This window comes from Osmerus eperlanus, chromosome 13 (assembly GCF_963692335.1).
Source record: "Osmerus eperlanus chromosome 13, fOsmEpe2.1, whole genome shotgun sequence".
Taxonomy (NCBI): domain Eukaryota; kingdom Metazoa; phylum Chordata; class Actinopteri; order Osmeriformes; family Osmeridae; genus Osmerus; species Osmerus eperlanus.
The window spans coordinates 10871847-10889741 of record NC_085030.1 but is presented as its reverse complement, the minus strand read 5'-3'; the positions used below and the strand labels follow the sequence as shown (position 1 = coordinate 10889741).

Below are 17895 nucleotides of genomic sequence, written 5' to 3'. Positions count from 1 at the left end.
AGGCTCAGGCAGATAAACAGTCTGTTTCATGGCCCCCAATATGCATATTGTTATGCTTCATAAATTATATGTCTGACTTCTGCATCAATTTCCATTATGGGAGTGGATGTGTGTGTGCATGTACAGTTGTGTGCAGTGAGGGAGCATGACAGAGTCAATATATCAATCACATATTTCTGTTTTTTAAATATCACATGAAGGCTTATTCTAATATTCAATAAGCTATACCATTATAAGTTTTCTTCAACATTATGTAACCTTTTTTTAAGTGGATTATTTGTGTTTATTTGTTACTATTTATCTTCACTGTCATGTAGCATTCCTCTTTCATATTAAAATATATAAAACCATGTAGCATGTAGCATCAAAATTAGATTTAGCTCTTTAACCAACAGTTAATAGTACTACATTTTTTTTCCACCGAGGGGTGGTTTACACACGCACATATACGTGGTGATCAGGAAGCAGGACAGTAGAGATGGAGTTCCTGCAATGATAGAAACAAGGGATGGAGAGAGAGAAAAAGAAATAGAGAGAGAGAAATTATGATATATTAAAGAGTCATAAAGCAAATACTCAGATCAATATGCATCTCCTGTTTTCAGAAACGTGCACACCCTCAATTCGTTTTATTATACATCATATATTCTACCCTATTCAGTGCTTTTCAATTTATTACCCACATAACGTCTAAAACATACGTTCCAGTTTGAGGCATCATGGCCGCCCCAGTGACACGGAAGCGTCTCCCAGTTGCACTCTCTCTCCTCAACAGGACATGCTGCAGGATTTATAACCCCCATTCCGGCTCTCCAGTCGATATTTATGAAGTACATTACTGCATGACTGCATGTGTAGCTGCTGAGCGACTGGGGCCAGAGGGCATCGATCTCTCCTTTTCTTCTTTCCTCCTCCTCCTCCTCACTTTCTCACTCACTTCCTCTCTGTCTCTGTCTTTTTCTCTCTCTGTCTCTCTCTCTTTATATATCTCTCTCTCTGCTGACTTTTGTCATACTCTTGGACCCAGGCAGAGAGATGGTGAGAGTGATAGACACCTGGCATTAAAATGCTACCGACTTTTCACAGTCTGCCTTGTGGGGCTGTTGTGGGGCAGTGATAAACATCTGAAGGCTCCCACCTTCCCGACAGATCACATTTCAGCTACTGCCAACTAGTGGTCACATCCATTGTAGCAAGTTCCCCCTGCAGAAGTGAAAGAGGCCAAGATGAGGTTGACTGCTTCTGAAAGAGAGGAAGAAAGAGAGGGAGGAGGGTGATATTGTGAAGGAGGAGGGTTGAGAAAGAGAAACGCTATGTACGTCACAGCGGGAAAGAAAGAATAACAAAAAGAGAGAGAAGATGGCTGTTTAATTAGCAACGATGGCTTTAATCAGATAACAGTTACTTCAGCAGCGGGGGAGTTTAATTGGTTGCCATGGGCGACAGGCCTCAGCATGACCAAGCATAAGCGTACAGCAGCTTCATAAACAGAGCGAAGCTAGCTTAGCTAAGCTCGCTAATGTAAACACACTGTGGACTCTGGGTGTGGAAGACAGGGGGGTGGGGGGGGTTCTGGGCTTGGGGTGGTGGAGTGCTGGGAGGGAATTGGCTGGAGGTTTTGGTGGGATGGGATGAATTGAGGCAAGCGTTGCAGGGCGAGGTTGGAGGGGAGGCTGGAGGGGAGGAGGGAGGGATGGAGTGGGGAGGAGAAGGAGGAAGAGAGGGTGAGTGGGGTCAAGCACACGTGCCGCTGTCATATCTCCACATTCCCTCTGAGTCAGCAAATTTTAGACACGCTCAAATGAGTGGTGAGTCTTCACTGACTTGACTGAAAGAACCAGAGAGCGAGAAGGAAAGAGAGGGGAAATGAACTGAATACTTTCCCTTATTTAGCAGATTAAATGTAAATTGCACTTGGGAAACAACAGTCATACTTTAAGGAGAAGGTCAATGCATGATCATACTGTCTGTGTCCATGGCACTTTGGGGCAGAAGAATGCACTAGAGTGTTTCATGGGCAGCGCTGTGTTTCCTCCTGTAAAAGGAGAATACAGCCTAAAAATCTGCAACTATCAATGGTCAGTTCATATGCACACACACGCAAAATAAGCACACGCAAACACAAACAAATTTGTACATGAACATCCTCGCTCTCTTAGCACTGACTCTCTCTCACACACACATGCACACACACACTCATAACACCATAACATCATTCAACAGCCTCCAAACCAGCCTGCAGCATGCTCTTGGCTGTGTGGCTACATTTGTGTCTTGATCATGGTAAAGGCAAGATAATACAATGAGTATGTTTCTGCAGAGACAAAGGGCGAGAGTTCCCCTCCTCATCCTCCTCCTCTTATCTATCACCTTTTAATTATTGCATCCCTCCCCACTTTTCACTCTCTCCTTGTGTATACTGAAATGTCATTAAGAAAAGGATGGGGATATCCCAATCAGTTAGACAACACAGAGAGAGAGAGAAATAGAGAGAGGAATGAAAACGTGGTAAAGAGAGCATGAGTCAGGAAGTCAAAGCCATTTGGTTAGTGTGTGCTTCTGAGAGAAAGAGGGTGTGCGAGAGAGAGATTGGGAGAAAGATGTGTGTGTGTAGGGTTGACATGTGTGAGTGAAGACGTTCGTGTTCAAAACTGGGTAATGTAGATGCGCTTGCCCTTTTCCCTCCACGTCTCCGCCTGCCCTCGGGGGTCCTCGCCGTTCTGTCCGAGCTGTCCGAGCGGATGCCTGCTGTTTTCAACAACCGCGCAGACTGGGAATGGCTGGATACACAGGAGGAGAGCAAAAGAGAGTGTGTGTGTGTTGGTTTGAGAGTGGGAGAGAGAGGACTGCGTTTTCCTCGTCCTCGTAGCGTGGCGAAGCTGGCGTGTCACATCCAGACCGCCAGACCCCTGACACCAGCAGAGCCACTGTGACACACCAGGACCTACACAGACCTGTCTCTCTCTCTCTCTCTCTCTCTCTCTCTCTCTCTCTCTCTCTCTCTCTCTCTCTCTCTCTCTCTCTCTCTCTCTCTCTCCCCTTCCCCTCTCTCTTTCGTCTCTTTACTTCCATCTCACAAAGCGGTCATCAGTCATCCCTTGTTCTGTCTCTCATCGGGTTGCTCGGAGCATCGAGCTGTTGTTTAACTGATGTGTAAGATGTGTAAGAGTAAATACAAGCTGTTCTCCTGTCTCAGAAAGACAGAGTCCACAGATTATGGCATGTGAGCATGCTACACACACACACACACACACACACACACACACACACACCCACATATAGATAGCCACATGCACACACATCAAAAACACACACAATCTGTTCATATCACTGCCACTGACAGTGAATCAGTGATGCGTTAATGACTGCTGATGCATGAGCCTCTTTCTAGGGTTGATCAAGGAACATTAGTCCAAACTCTGTCTGCTCACCAGGAAACAGAGAGCAGCGGACATCAACATAGCAAACAGAGCTTTTGGCTCATCAATTCTGAAGAAACAGCTAATACATATTTCATGTTACTTAACAGGGTAGTGGACCTGTCTGTCCAAAACCTCTCTTATAGGCAGACAACCCTGAAATAGATTACTGTATATGCGTTTGGTTAGAGAGATAATAAAAGTGGATAGTTTACTGTCATGTTGGCTGGATCCTTAAACAGTACTGTGCTGTATCCTCTAAGCTCAAAAGACAGTGAAGGAAGAACAAACGAAGAGGGTGAACAATGGAGAAGCGTGTGCGGAAGTGAGGGGCTGAGAGGAGAGAAGTGTTTCGTATGGGACTGGAAAGAGAGGCAAGTGAGCATGAAAGAAGGTATAGATAGAGAGAGAAATAGAGAGAGCAGGAAAAGAGAGAGAAGTCAGAGTGCCCATGGGAGGATGCTCCTTGTGCTCAGAGTCTAGAGAACCTTCCGGAAATAGAAGCTCTGTCACATTGAAGGAGACTCATCCAGACGTTTTTATCCGTTCCTTTTTTCCACTCTTTCTCTCACTTGTCCTGGAGGTGAAGTCTATTTTCAACCTTTTTTAACATTTGATGGTGGGCTGGGTGGTGATGTAAGGTCTGGGGGAGGTTGTCATCATGCTGTAGGTCTCCCCCCCATCCTCTAACCCTCCGGCACTCTCTATCTGTTTTCCCTGCTCACCCTCCTCTCTCTCTCTCTCTCTCTCTCTCTCTCTCTCTCTCTCTCTCTCTCTCTCTCTCTCTCTCTCTCTCTCTCTCACTCTTTGTTGGTCTCTACTGCCCCAGAATGAAACTTATGACCATAACCTTATCTGAACCTTATCAGCACTTACCTAAATTCTTGACAAAACTCCCCCCCCCCACACACACAAACACCATTTTATAATGACAGTGTGTGCTTGATTAATTGTGTGTTTATGTGTAAGTGTTTTTTGTGTGTTTGTATGTGTACATTCTTGATCTCAGGGTCAACGACCAGCCAGGAACACAGTACAACATGTATGGTAATCAGATAAGAGGAATGCATGGTGCTAGTGATACAAACCAGCTGTACATTGTCTCTGTGAGAACGCACACGCACACAGTCTCCAACTGCCACACCTCGCACACAGCAACTAACATCTTTATTCTATTTTGAAAACCCTTGCTAAAATGTCTTGCTGACAAGATCATCTGTGAAGAGGCCTGGGGTTTTCCTAATTCCTCACAGTTCAGTGTTGCACCACAGTCATTGGGATCACTTACTCTGGCAAGTTGTGAAGGTTAGTGTTGGGTCCTCCTAGTCCATTCCTTGAGTTCTAAATTAATATTTGGAGCAGGCTGATCATTGTTGAGCAAGCAAAATCAATTATCTGTCAAATAGGTCAATGACAGATCAGCAAGAAAAACGTATGTTTGTATGTGGGCACAGTGTGTGAGGGCATACATGTGTATTTGTGTATGCGTCGCCATCAGCTTGTGTATGGCTGTGTTTGTGTAGCGTACTACTAGCAAACACGCACATTTTGTTCTGTTTAAACATTCATTTTCTTGCCGTGCATGTGTGCGCATGTGGGGGTCTTGTGGTAAATGTACCTGGCTTAACCTGCTTAAGCCAAGTTCTTGCCTATATAAAAAAACATACCCAATTATTTTGTCAAATACAACCAATATGTTTATTTTATAGCCCAATGCACAATTACGCAAAAGACATATTCATTTGTGAGCATAATCAGCCATTGCATATAACACATTTGGGGTTTGGGTTTAGATTTTTTTAATTACTACCTTATGTAAAAACAGGGAGCGTGAGGTTGCGCCCGAGGGGGGGCGGGACAAGCAGAGCTCTCCATGTCGGACTCGGAAAGCGCGCGCTGGCATCAACCTCTCCATGCTCGGCGCCCCGAAAATGTTTCACTGATTTATCTTTCCCCTCTTGTCGTTTATTCCTCAACCAACTTGCTTCTGTACACAGAGTACTCCCCACGCGACGACGTATAGATGAGTCTATTAGGGAAACTCACCGTCGCGCTCGTGCTGGTGGTCCTAGTTCCAGCGCAAGGTAAGACGATGTGTTTTGATTGGGGTTTTGGAGTTTGGGAGCGCGACGGTGTTGTTCAGTGTCGTATTTTTGTAATTTGTTCACGGGTAAAGACGGGCTTCAGATGCAGTTGATAAAAAAAAACACACAAATAAAGTAATAATTAAGGGTTAAACATGTCAAAGAATGTTCGTAATATTTCGTTGTTTCCCTTTTACATCTTACATCCGTATTTAGGACGATGCCCATTTTCCGAAGGGGAGCTAGAACTTTACTCTAGCATATGTCACCTTGAGGCTTGAGCTATGCGTAAAAGTAGTTTGTTCTTTTAAGTCATTGGACATTTGTTGGATTAAATATAAAACAACATAGCCTATAGGGTAAATTCGGCATTTAATATTGCATCACTTCATATGTTACGTTCGCACGCGGGGAATTTAACGGACCAGTCAAGTAGTGTTGCCCCGTAGGATGATCAGTCGTCTTCACATGCCTCCTTAATAAAGTCTAATGCGTCAGCCCTCGAGCCACCGGAGACTAGGCATCCGAGTAGCGCATCCACGCGCAATCAAACTCGTGTGGCATACGTTTCTCCCGCGCCTGTGTGTTTATTGATTCGTATATTGACAACGCTGCACACATTACTCACGTGTCACAAGATTACATATTTTCGTCTTTTAGGTCAGAGTATGCCTCAATGGGAAATTGATAAGCATCACGCATATAGTAATAACTTTGTGTGGAGCTTTTGACACTGTTTGGAGAGGTCATCACTACACCTGTTCTTAACTTCATGAGAATGCAAGCTCAGTGGGTTTGACCCAGACAGACTTACAGAAAACCAAATCACAGTGTCTCTATCTCGTTGCTGACCCTTACTGTGTTCAGGGCCTGGACCTAACCTGGTTCTAGCCTGGTTCTAGCCTGTAACTAGCCTGGTTCTAGCATGTACCAAAACAAATTCTAGTCTGGATCTAGCCTGGTTGCACTCTGGTTCTTCTTCTTCAGATCCGATGGGGGCGTGCGTTCTTCCTGTTAGTCCCTCCGTCTCCTGGGCTTTTTAAGTCGTTCTGTTCCGCTGTGTTCTTGTTTGAGGAACACCCCCCGGGAGCTAGTGCTAAGTGCCTTATTGTCACACTGTCACCCGGGCTTGACAGTGACAGACCTCCCCATCTAACAGTGTGGTGGAGAAGGTCAGGGGAGAGATGTGTGTGAACACCAGGTCTGGGGTGGAGTGGTCTCTCGATCAGCAAGCTTCACTGCAGTGTCCTTGAACTGGTGTGAATTGGTTGTGAGACCAGTATGGCGTGTTTAGGACATGTTGCATTTTGTCGTTCTCTGATTATCCAGGTGGAGTTAAAGGAGATGACATCTTTATGTTGATATGTGTCTTCAGATTGGGTTTGGTGTCATGGCTGTTACTGCTGTAGATGGAACAGGGAATTTAGTAGAAATATTTGGCTAGTGATATTTTTTTCAAACTAATTGATGACCGTTCTTTGCACCTGTATAGTTTATAATACCCCCCCCCCCCGCCCTTCTACATTTGTCATTCTTTCCATCCTTCCCTCTGCTGGGTTTAATAGTCTGATTTCTTCTCCCCCTAACCTAACCCTCTCTCTTCCTTCAGTCTCATGGTAGGCGTAGATGGGCTTAATCTGCCCTCTCCATGCCCCCCCATCACCTCCTCCTTTCCTGCCCATCCTTCAGATGTGTGTGGCCTGTATCTGAGCCTCGCAGTGTGTACCATCAGAGGAATACAGTAAAACACAAGGCTTCTTCCAACCCCTCCTCCCCCCGCATCCAGTAAGAGGGTATTACAGCAGGTATTGTCTCAGTCACACGTATCTGTGGTGATTTGTTCCAACTAAAACAGAATTTGCTGATCCGCCAATCCAGGGATTGAAAGGTATTTTTGGTGACAGTAGCCGGATAGAATAATTTTTAAGAAGAGGGAGTCGTCAGCGACACCACCCAGTCCCTGTCACACCAATGACAGCGCACCATTTTAAGTACAACCACCAAGTTTTTAAGTCTGTTCCAACTATCAGAGAATAAATCTAATCTCAGTCTGAAGGTATGGCCGTCTGTGGAGATCTGGTATTAGGTTATTTATTCCACAACCAAACTTAATCGGTGCTTTCAAACAACAGCACAAATAGTCTCACATTTAAAGGTCCAGTCACCTTAATGGCCATCATTCTTGAAGTGTAAATTACCGATCTGTGGCAAACATCTGGCCCATGTTTGACCATTCCTCAATACCGAGTTTCCAGGGTTCTAGATCTCTCACAGCATGAGCCCCTCTCCCTCCAGCCGTGGTGCTACAGTCTCCCAAGCCTGTCAGCCTTTCATGGTGTCCTTGTGTGTGTGTGTGTGTGTAAGTAGCTTGAGGATCCTCTTAACACGATTGCCTCGCATAAACTTTGCTTATAGACACGCGCGTCTCAAACACACGGGCATGTGCACGGACGCTGTTGCACACACACACATTCGTCTTGCAAGAAACGGGACCCTCTCTATGCCCCCTATGGCTTATACCACCACCCCCCATCCCATGTCTCCCCAGAGACATCATAGTCTTCACCGCAGCCAACGTAGTGAGTCATAGCCAAGGATGGAGGGATGACAAAAAGAAGGAATACTTCACAGCAGATTGAGGTGCCGTTCTTGAGTATCCACTCTCTCCATCCTTCCACGTACCCTTCATTGTAAGAAGTCTCTGAGGTTTTATCTTCTTGCTTTACAGTAAATGTCGGGTTGTCGGTTGTATGTTAAGCCACTGTACATCTTAGTATAGTCCCTTCTGGCTTAAACTGCATCAATAATGTACTACCATTTCTCTCTCCATCCCTCTACCCATCGTCTTTCCATTTTTTCCTCTTACCTACATTTACATTTAGTCATTTAGCAGACGCTCTTATCCAGAGCGGCTTACAGTAAGTACTAGTGGTGCAACAATTCAACAAGCCCACGGTTCGGTTCGTTTTTTTGGTTCACAGTTTCGGTTCGGTTTTGTTTAGCAAATTAGGGGGAAGAATTTTTTTTTACAATTTCAGTGTTCTCTCTGTATTTTCGGTGTATTTTCTGTATATCCAGCGAAGTGGGAGGTCTCAAAGAGCAGAAGGGGGGTGGATCCGGCGACTCAAAACGGGGGTTGGAGTAAACCGAAAAAAACGAACACAAAAAAATACACTGCCTACATAGCTTCTCTGACTAAAAAAACCTGCTTGTACATCAGGGCAGTGTATATTTTAATTTCAGAACATGCACTGCATGGGTGTGAAACGTTAAAAATAAACACTGCAACAATCGTTTTTACAAGCAGCAATTATCCATCGGATTAAATTAACCAAAAACGCAGTGGATGAGACAAACAGTCCATCATGTGACCATGACCATGTAAACAGCAGGCTACTTGTGGGACTGAAAAAGTTAAGCACATTTTGTTGTCTGTTGTCTGACATTTTTTCCGCTGAGGGAAACGAGGCTAACAGCTAACGTTAGCCTATTCAACCAGCACAAGCGCAAGTGTCACTTGAAATGCAAACACAAGATTGTTGTGAAACTTCAATGGGGGATGAAGACCAACAAGACATATAACAACATTGAACACTACACAAACAGTAATTTATTTTTTTCATTTAGGCAAATCATTTTCCATAGTGACAAAGGTGACGTATCCAATAAAAAAGTTTCCGGAATAGCCCTGGTTAGCATACTTTACACGTGCCTGGCTTCGTATGATTTGCCTCCCCAGCAGTGTTGCCAACCTCAGTAAGGAAAGTAGTGGTGCTGCGCGAGGCTATAGTGAGACTGACCGCCTGTGAGTGCTTTGGGACGGAGGAGGACCTCACGGCAGCACCCGCTGCTCCTTGAGGACAGTACTGCGATCCGTGCTTTCATGTTAGAGTCTCTAAAACAACAGCAAGTCTCAAAATCATTCTCTCATCCCCTTTTCACTTTCCTTCACACTTCTCCATCCCTTTCTCCATTTCTCCCTCGTATTACTCTACTATTTTAACATTTAGAAACAACTATCCACAGATATATCCTTTTGAAGTTGTTTCTTAAAGTAATGAATAAAGATGCATTGATGATCACACATTTATATTTATGTACACATTTGTGGTTGGCACCAAACCAACTGTAAAAGTCACCTTGAAAGAGAGTTTTACTATTATTTACATTACATCTTACATCAAATCTGTAATAGTCCAATTTAAATACACTCCTGGTTTGTGTCAGAGAAGTATATGGAATCGGTGAAAATCACAATATAGTTGTATCAGATATCAGCAGTATTTTCACATTGATGTAGCACTATAAAGTTGTTACATAGAAACTGATGTGTGTTTTTGTACATGGATGGAAATACTTTGAGTGAAGTGCTCCTTTAAAGGTGTTCGACATTTTAGAACATGAGTGAAGCATCACCAAATGCTGAATGATCTGAATGTTCCCTTCCCTGGACAGTCACCACTGAGCTGCTGCACCTTGATGTTCTCCCCCTCTGTCTGTCTGCCTGCTGCCTGCATGTGCACTCTGCATATGCCAGTCTCTATCTAGCTCACCATGATTTACCGCCTGCTTTCATCTGACGCAAATGGTGAAGTCTGGACCTTTCTGTGGAGTTTGGGGTCAGGGATTCTCTTGTGAAATCTGGAGTGTGTGTCATCTGTCTGGCTATGTGTGTATGTGTCTGCGTTTGAGTGTGTTTGGAGGGGGGGAGTAGGATGGAATGGTTTTGGTGTGTGTATGAGGTTCACTTGCGGGGTTATTTGTGTCATGGGGAATAGCGTTTATTTTTGTTGGAGAGCAGCCATAAACTTTGGATAACCCTTGGTAACCAAATTACCTCCCAGATATGGACAGACGGCAGAAGGGGAGTCCATGTGAAACACACACACACACACACACAATAAAGCCAGGAAACCGTAATTACGAAACGTGTCCCAAACAGCATGGACCCTGAAGAGAATAAACATGCTATCTCTCTTTCCTTGCTGTCTATCTCCCTCCATACTCATCTCTGCCACTCTTTGATGCCATCTCCACCCCTCTCCCCTGCTCTGTCTTGCTATCCCCCCCCTCTCCTTCCTCCATCTCTCCCTTGCTGACACACACAGTCCTAGACCAATCAAGGCCTGGAAGCTTATTGTGGGACGTAATTAGTTCCCTAAGAGCGGGCCGACACATGTCCCCCGCCTCTTGGGCTGATCACGTCAAAACCATGCGTGATCAAAGGGCCCTCAGCTGCAGGGGCCACGATCCACGTGGCTCCGGGTGCCATTAGCAGGAAAGGAAAGCTCTCTGTTAGACTTCCTAATTCAAAATCAATGCTTACGTTGAGAGGACTAATGTGCGGTTGCTGGCTGTCTCGCTCCCTCTCAACGCCGTCTAAGAGGCGGCTTGTCAGTTTATCGGGACTTAGCGAGAAGGGGGATAAAGAGGAGTGGATTTGTTCATTGAAAAACAGAGCTTGGCACAAAGTTGATATATAAAACAATCTCTTACTCACTCTCTCATACACTCTCAGACTCCGTATGGTAACAAATGTAGCTAATTACCAAACTTTACATTAACTTTTGTTTAAGTTGAAAAGGTAAAGGATTAAAAAGGGTAAAGGTCTTCATTATAGATCCTTCAAATGAGCATTAGGAAAGAGGAAAAGAAACAGGAATTCTGTATCGGCAGAGCTGAATACTTTCCTTCATTCCTCACTGAGAACAAAAGGTCCAATTAATTAACAGATTATAATTGCCCTCTTTTCCCTTAGCCAATTAGGGAGGTTTAAACAAGGTTCTTGGAGCACAGCGAATCAGGGAGTGCCGCATGTTTTAAGGCAGGTAGCCGAGGCAGAAATTTACCCAGCAGGCCTCTGGAGAGAAGCTAGTTCATTAAATGCTAAGACTCTGCTCGCGCCACTAGACTGACCTCAAGAAAACTTCAGCAAAGTTTGGCTGTGATGTAACTCTAGAGCCCTTATGCAGAGAATGTTTCCTAACATCAAGATCACTCTCATGCTAGTTTGCGTTGAACATTTTGACCACTGACAGAAAAGGAACTTGAATACTCTCAGACTTCAAATCAAGTGTCCTTCAAATACTGTACATTTAAAATTCTTCAAGATCTGATCCAGGTCTAACAGATAGACTTAATCTGTTAAATCTTTTGCCTTCTCCTCCACAGTCTCCAATCTTCCATGTTAGTTGATGTAATCTTTTAAGATTGACATTTTGACCTGCTTCATGTTTTGTCAGATGGTGTGTGTGAGTGTATGAGTTTGTGTGTCACACACAGGCCAGCGTGTGGTCATGTACAAATGAGGGTGGTTGTTATGTAAAGTGTTCTTTTGGAGAATATGAGAGTCAGTGTCTGTGGAAGAATGGGATTGTGGGACGTTTTCTCACCAACCCCCGATGTTAAAGACCCACACAATTTAATGACCCTGAGAGCTGTGATTACACAGATACATTTCAAATATTTAGTTGTGTTTCAGATGGTTGATCATACTGACGCAGGCCTTTCTTTTGTTTAGAAGTTGATGGATGAATAACTGAGTACACGATGGGAGACACTTGGATGAAAGTGTCTGTGTCCTATTTGAAAGCATGTTTTATTTATTTGTCCCAAGGAAAACTTGGTTTTTTTTGGTCCTGTTTCGGCAGAGGCAGTAACAGCCTCTGTCCCTCAGTTCCACCATGCATGGTACCCCACATGTATGAGCAGTGTGCTGGTGGCTGTCCTCTGAGTAGACTGGCTGGTTGACTTGATAGATAGACTGATTGACTGACTGCCCAACGGGGTTTGGAACGCCTGACAACGAACAGTAATCCTGACTGTCTGACTGAGTTCTAAAAAAAGGTGAGTCCTTAAAAGCTGTTAGCGAGGCGTGGGGGTCAGAGTTGGTGGATGTCCCATGCGAGGGAACATTTTCTGCTTGGGCGGGCGTGGTTTCAGTGCGTCGTGCCCAGCAACTCCACCACTCAAATGTTTTGGGGAATAAAATGACCTTCGCGTTGGTGCAGCTGCACTCAGCATTTACAATGGAAAGCCTCACACACATATAAACAGATAGGACACATTCTAATTCTGCTTCTGGATGAAATAGTCGGGCCAGGGAGATTTGCTCAAAGTTTCCAGTTGCCTGCCCCCTTGTACATGTGCAGCTTAAACATGTGACTCACACCAGGTTTTGATCCTCCATAGCCCTCTCTCTGTCCCCTGCACAGCGCTTTAGTTCAAACATTAATATAGACAGAGCGATGAAAGGATATGGGTTGAGTAGCACATTTACCAGATATACTTAGCAGGAGCACAGCAGTTAAAGATCAAAACTACAAGTGATAATGCCATCACTCTCTTTTATTCTCTCTCTCTCTCTCTCTCTCTCTCTCTCTCTCTCTCACACTCTCTCTCTCTCTTTCTCTGTCCTTTCTCCTCTCTCTTTCTCTCTCTAGATTGTTTTGCCTCCAAGGGGGAGGACAGGCTCTTTCGAAGGCTGTTCCGGAGGTACAACCAGTTCATCCGACCTGTGGAGAATGTTTCAGACCCTGTCACTGTGGAGTTTGAGGTTTCCATGTCCCAACTGGTCAAAGTGGTGAGGCTGCACAATCCAGTACAACTGTACAACAGGACCGTGTACCAGTGGAGCGCATAATGATGACATTGTAGCAATGAATAGAAACATCACTTTATAACTTACTAAACAACCTTTTAGTAACAGTGATTTACTGTTCAACACCTGTTAAACCACATTCCTTCTTGTTTTTACCCAGGATGAGGTGAATCAGATTATGGAGACCAATCTATGGTTGACACATGTACGTTCACTTTACACACTTAATATGGAGAGTTTAGAAAACAGCAAAGTATATTATGGCTAGTATAGTCTCGCATCAAATAGTACTGTACATTAAATTCTAGCATAGGATAGTACATTATCAAAGATTAATCCTGAACGTAATGTCACTTCACAACTCCATGTATATCCTTGTTATTCAATCTCTGCAGATCTGGAATGATTATAAGCTGAAATGGGCTCCTATTGATTATGATGGCATAGAGTTTATACGGGTGCCTTCTAATAAAATCTGGAGACCGGACATAGTCCTCTACAACAAGTGAGCATCTCATGAATATTGGACATTCTGCTAATGCTCTTAAAGTGCATTGTAAAAAGGCAGTTGATCTTGGAGTCCAATTGTTTTAAGCAACCGTTGGAAATTTCTATTCTAATTGAAACAATTTAAAGCTGAATGCTACTGAATGTTAATCGCTAACTGCTACACTTCTCACTACCAGTGCTGTGGGTGACTTCCTGGTTGAAGACAAAACAAAGGCCCTGCTGAAGTTTGATGGCACCATCACCTGGGTCCCTCCGGCCATCTTTAAGTCCTCCTGCCCCATGGACATCACCTACTTCCCCTTTGACTATCAGAACTGCTCCATGAAGTTCGGTTCCTGGACTTATGACAAGGCCAAGATCGACCTAGTCCTTATTGGGTCCAAGGTCAACCTCAAAGACTTCTGGGAGAGCGGTGAGTGGGAGATCATTGACGCGCCGGGCTACAAACACGACATCAAGTACAACTGCTGTGAGGAGATCTACCCCGACATCACCTACTCCTTCTACATCCGGAGACTTCCTCTCTTCTACACCGTCAACCTCATCATCCCCTGCCTGCTCATCTCCTTCCTCACCGTGCTGGTCTTCTACCTGCCCTCCGACTGCGGGGAGAAGGTCACGCTCTGTATCTCCGTCCTCCTCTCCCTCACTGTATTCCTGCTGGTCATCACCGAGACCATCCCCTCCACCTCACTGGTCATCCCCCTCATCGGAGAGTACCTGCTCTTCACCATGATCTTCGTCACCCTCAGCATCGTCATCACCGTCTTCGTGCTCAACGTGCACTACCGCACCCCCATGACCCACACCATGCCGGACTGGGTGCGCTCCGTGTTCCTGGGGGTCCTACCCCGGGTCATGCTGATGAGGAGGCCCATCGACCAGGGCTGCTCCTCGGGGGCGAGCAGCGTGGGTGGGGGAGGAGATGGAGGAAGTCTGACCAGCACGGGGGTAGGGAGCTGTGGTGGAAGTGGAGCAGTGGGAGGAGGAGGAGGAGGAGGGGGAGGGGGAGGAGGAGGAGGGGGAGGAGGAAGAGGAGGGGGAGGAGGAAGAGGAGGAGGAGCAGGAGTGAAGAAGAGGAAGAACAGTGTCGTTGTCGGAGTCCAACTCCAGCCGGATGGCGGTGCGGTGGGGGGCGGGGCCCTGAACTGTGTGGAGTATGGGGAGATGAACAGAAAGGGGCCCTACCGGGGGAAGGAGGTGCCCATCCCTACACCTCCGCCCCTGCCTCCCGTGGCCCCTCCCACACCCGTCACAGTGCCCCCAGAGGCGGAGCTTCCCAAGCTGCCCCGGGCACTCAGCACACCCCCGCCCATCAGCGCCGTGGTGGCGTTCTCTGTGGTGTCGCCCGAGATCAAGCAGGCCATCGAGAGTGTCAAGTACATCGCAGAGAACATGAGAACGCGCAACAAGGCCAAGGAGGTAAACACACTGTGTCTTCATGCACTTTTTAAACAGCGCTCTAATTTAAGTAGTCAATGTAAATATACAGTATGGCTTTTAATTATAATTTCTACTTGTTTTAAAGTCCTTCACAGAGATTCAGGTAGAAGTAGGTGGCCCAATTTTGAGTTGGTATAGAGTCCCTCAGTCATCCGTCTTAGTCCTAGCTCAGCTCCTGGGAGCTGAGGATTTGGATTATATCCTCAAGTGAGACCTGCAGATATGAGGTGTTTCCAGATGCTGATATTACTCTGTGCTGTGGCTTGTGGTGGGATATGATAGAAACTGTTATTGGACGTCTGAGAAATGGGATGGCCAATAGTGCTGTGCCAAGCACTCTTAAAACGCCACCGCTGAGACACACACAAGCATGCGCACACACACACACACATGCATTGAGAACACGCTTGCACACACATACACACCCACGCAAACACCCACGCCCCCCTCCCCCACACACACGTGACTGAACGTTATCTACTTCCCTGGTTTTTACCTGGTTTGATCTAAACTGCGGTAAAGCCTTTTCCAGGCGGGGCTATAACGGGCGTGTAAAGCTGTTTGTGAGCTTTAGCATTCTGGCCTCTCTTCCTGCAGCCTCCTGATACGTTTGTGGTTGGCCAGGCTTTTCTTAGTAAGGCCCCAGTGTTTAAATGATGCATACACAATGGCTATATCCCTCAGTAGACTGGAGCATTACTGAACCAGTGGAGCACATCTGACTGTCTGCTTCAGCTTTGCACACACACACACCTACAAAGGCGCACGCATACGCATGCATGCATGCAAGCACACATGCAAAAGTACACATACGCAACTAACCTAACACATAGGCATGCAATCACGCACACACAGGCATACCACTCGCACATACATACTCACACACACACCAGACCCTAAATCCCAGGCCAGGAGTGTAGGGTGTGTAGAAATGCCATATTTCACCATCTTTTCTCTCCTTTACTCCCCCTCTTTGACATTCCATAACTTCCTTTAATCCCTCGTTCTCACTTATGCATGAGTATTTAGCACAATTCAGAGTTAAGACTATTTTACCATACTAGTGCGGTGGCAGCATGTAATACTGTGACGGTTAGTGTATGATCTACTGGAGCTGGAAGTCTTGTGGCTTTTGCAGATGCCGTTAAGGAAAGGTCAATGATGTGTTTTCACAGAAGGTTTGTCAGTGAGGGAGGAAGAGACAGATATATGGATGTAGGGGCAGGAGTGTTTTGCACATGCCCACGTCCTTCTCCTTTCTTCTTGTTTTGCTCTTCTTCTTTGGCCCTCAGCGACGCGTGAGGCCCTCCGCTCTCTCTAGTTGTCGCTCTTTTTTTTCCCTTCCTGTTCTCGCTCACGATTTCTATCCTTCCCCCTCTGGCTCTTTATCTCGCTCCTGCTCTCTCTCTCTCTCTTTCTCTCTTCCATCACCTTCCTTTCTTAGGTGGAGGATGACTGGAAGTACGTCGCCATGGTGATCGACAGGATCTTCCTGTGGGTCTTTGTGACAGTCTGTGTGCTGGGTACTGTGGGACTGTTCCTCCAGCCTCTCATCAGCTTCTTCACATGAACGCCACTGGACTCCTCCTCTCCTCCTCTCCTCCCTCCTTCCCTTTGTGTCTTTTATTGGGTTTCTTTACATGAACTACTGGACTTCTACGTACATATTTCTCTCTGTCCCCCCCCCCCCCCCTCTCTGTCAGTCTTCTGTCTCCCATCTCCCTGTTGTCCTTTCCTGTGTATTCCTGTATGTTTGCTGGTCTGTTCAAAGACCCCCCTTCCCTGGTGAAGAATGCCAGCCTCGACCGGAGGCTCTCTGCTGCATCGAGCTCTGTGACCGAGGCCGTGTAGATAACTGAACCGTGATGGTGTAACGTACATGTCATGTTGTAACTGTCGCAAACAATCTGTTTATTATGCCTACCGTTTGTCAGACAACAGCGACACTGTGTTAGGCTGTTTATACCTAAAAACCAATCAATGATGCATGATGGCTGTATAGGCATATTATGTGTACTATACAGACATAGTTGTAGGATGTTCTTATCAATCTCTTTCTCTCATACACATAGTATGAAAGTACACATCTCACACACTACCTGCTCTCTGTTCATCTGTACTAAATGTAAAGATACACTTGAACTGCACCATTTGATTAAACTTGTAAACTGACTTTAAAGTAGTAATGTTTCTGGTGTGATTGTATCTCTGTTTTAGTTCTGAGTAGTGTGTGTGTGTGTGTGCGTGTGTGTTAGAGAGACACATACTGTGTCCCATAGGCAGATTCATACATTATATATAATGAGTGCTTGTTTGTAAGCTGATTCCAATATTCAATAAGATTCCAACATTTTAAAAGTGCTCTTCTCCATGCAGTATTTTGAAGGCAGGGTGAAAATCTGTGATCCTGTCTAAGTGCCCTGTGCAGGTATGTGTGTTTGTGTTCATGTAGCAGATGGTGGGGGGTGGGGGATAATGCTAATGTCATCATGAAAGGGTTAATGCTACAATGGGATTATGTAAAAAAAACGAATTCTCATTGGGGTCAACGCCTCTGGGAGCTGACAGAGACAGGAGGAGCACGTCTGATATCACACATGCCCCCAGAGGCTAGGAGACACTGAGAATAAAGGAGAGGAGGAGAGGCAAGAGGATGACGAGGAAGTGAAGGGCAGGGCAGCAAGGGAAGAGGAGAGCAAAGGGAGGAGAAATGAGACAGGATTGACAGAGAGGGAGAGAGGAAGAAGGAAGAGAGGAAAGAGAGGAGTCGGGCTAGGAAAAGAGTAGATAAGGAAAGGAATGAGGAGAAGAGGACAGCAAAGTCAACCCGTGCTTCCTA

At 45.6% G+C, this 17895-nt stretch overlaps 1 protein-coding gene across 1 annotated transcript; it reads left to right on the top strand.

The window, feature by feature from the left end:
• The first annotated feature begins 5292 nt into the window (after window positions 1–5292).
• Window positions 5293–17223, top strand: LOC134032323 (neuronal acetylcholine receptor subunit alpha-3-like). The gene is made up of 6 exons (XM_062476259.1): window positions 5293–5503; window positions 12946–13085; window positions 13264–13308; window positions 13499–13608; window positions 13790–15035; window positions 16501–17223. The coding sequence occupies exons 1-6, from the start codon at window positions 5443–5445 to the stop codon at window positions 16624–16626; spliced, it is 1728 nt and encodes a 575-aa protein (XP_062332243.1). The 5' UTR covers window positions 5293–5442; the 3' UTR covers window positions 16627–17223.
• The last annotated feature ends 672 nt before the right edge of the window (window positions 17224–17895 follow it).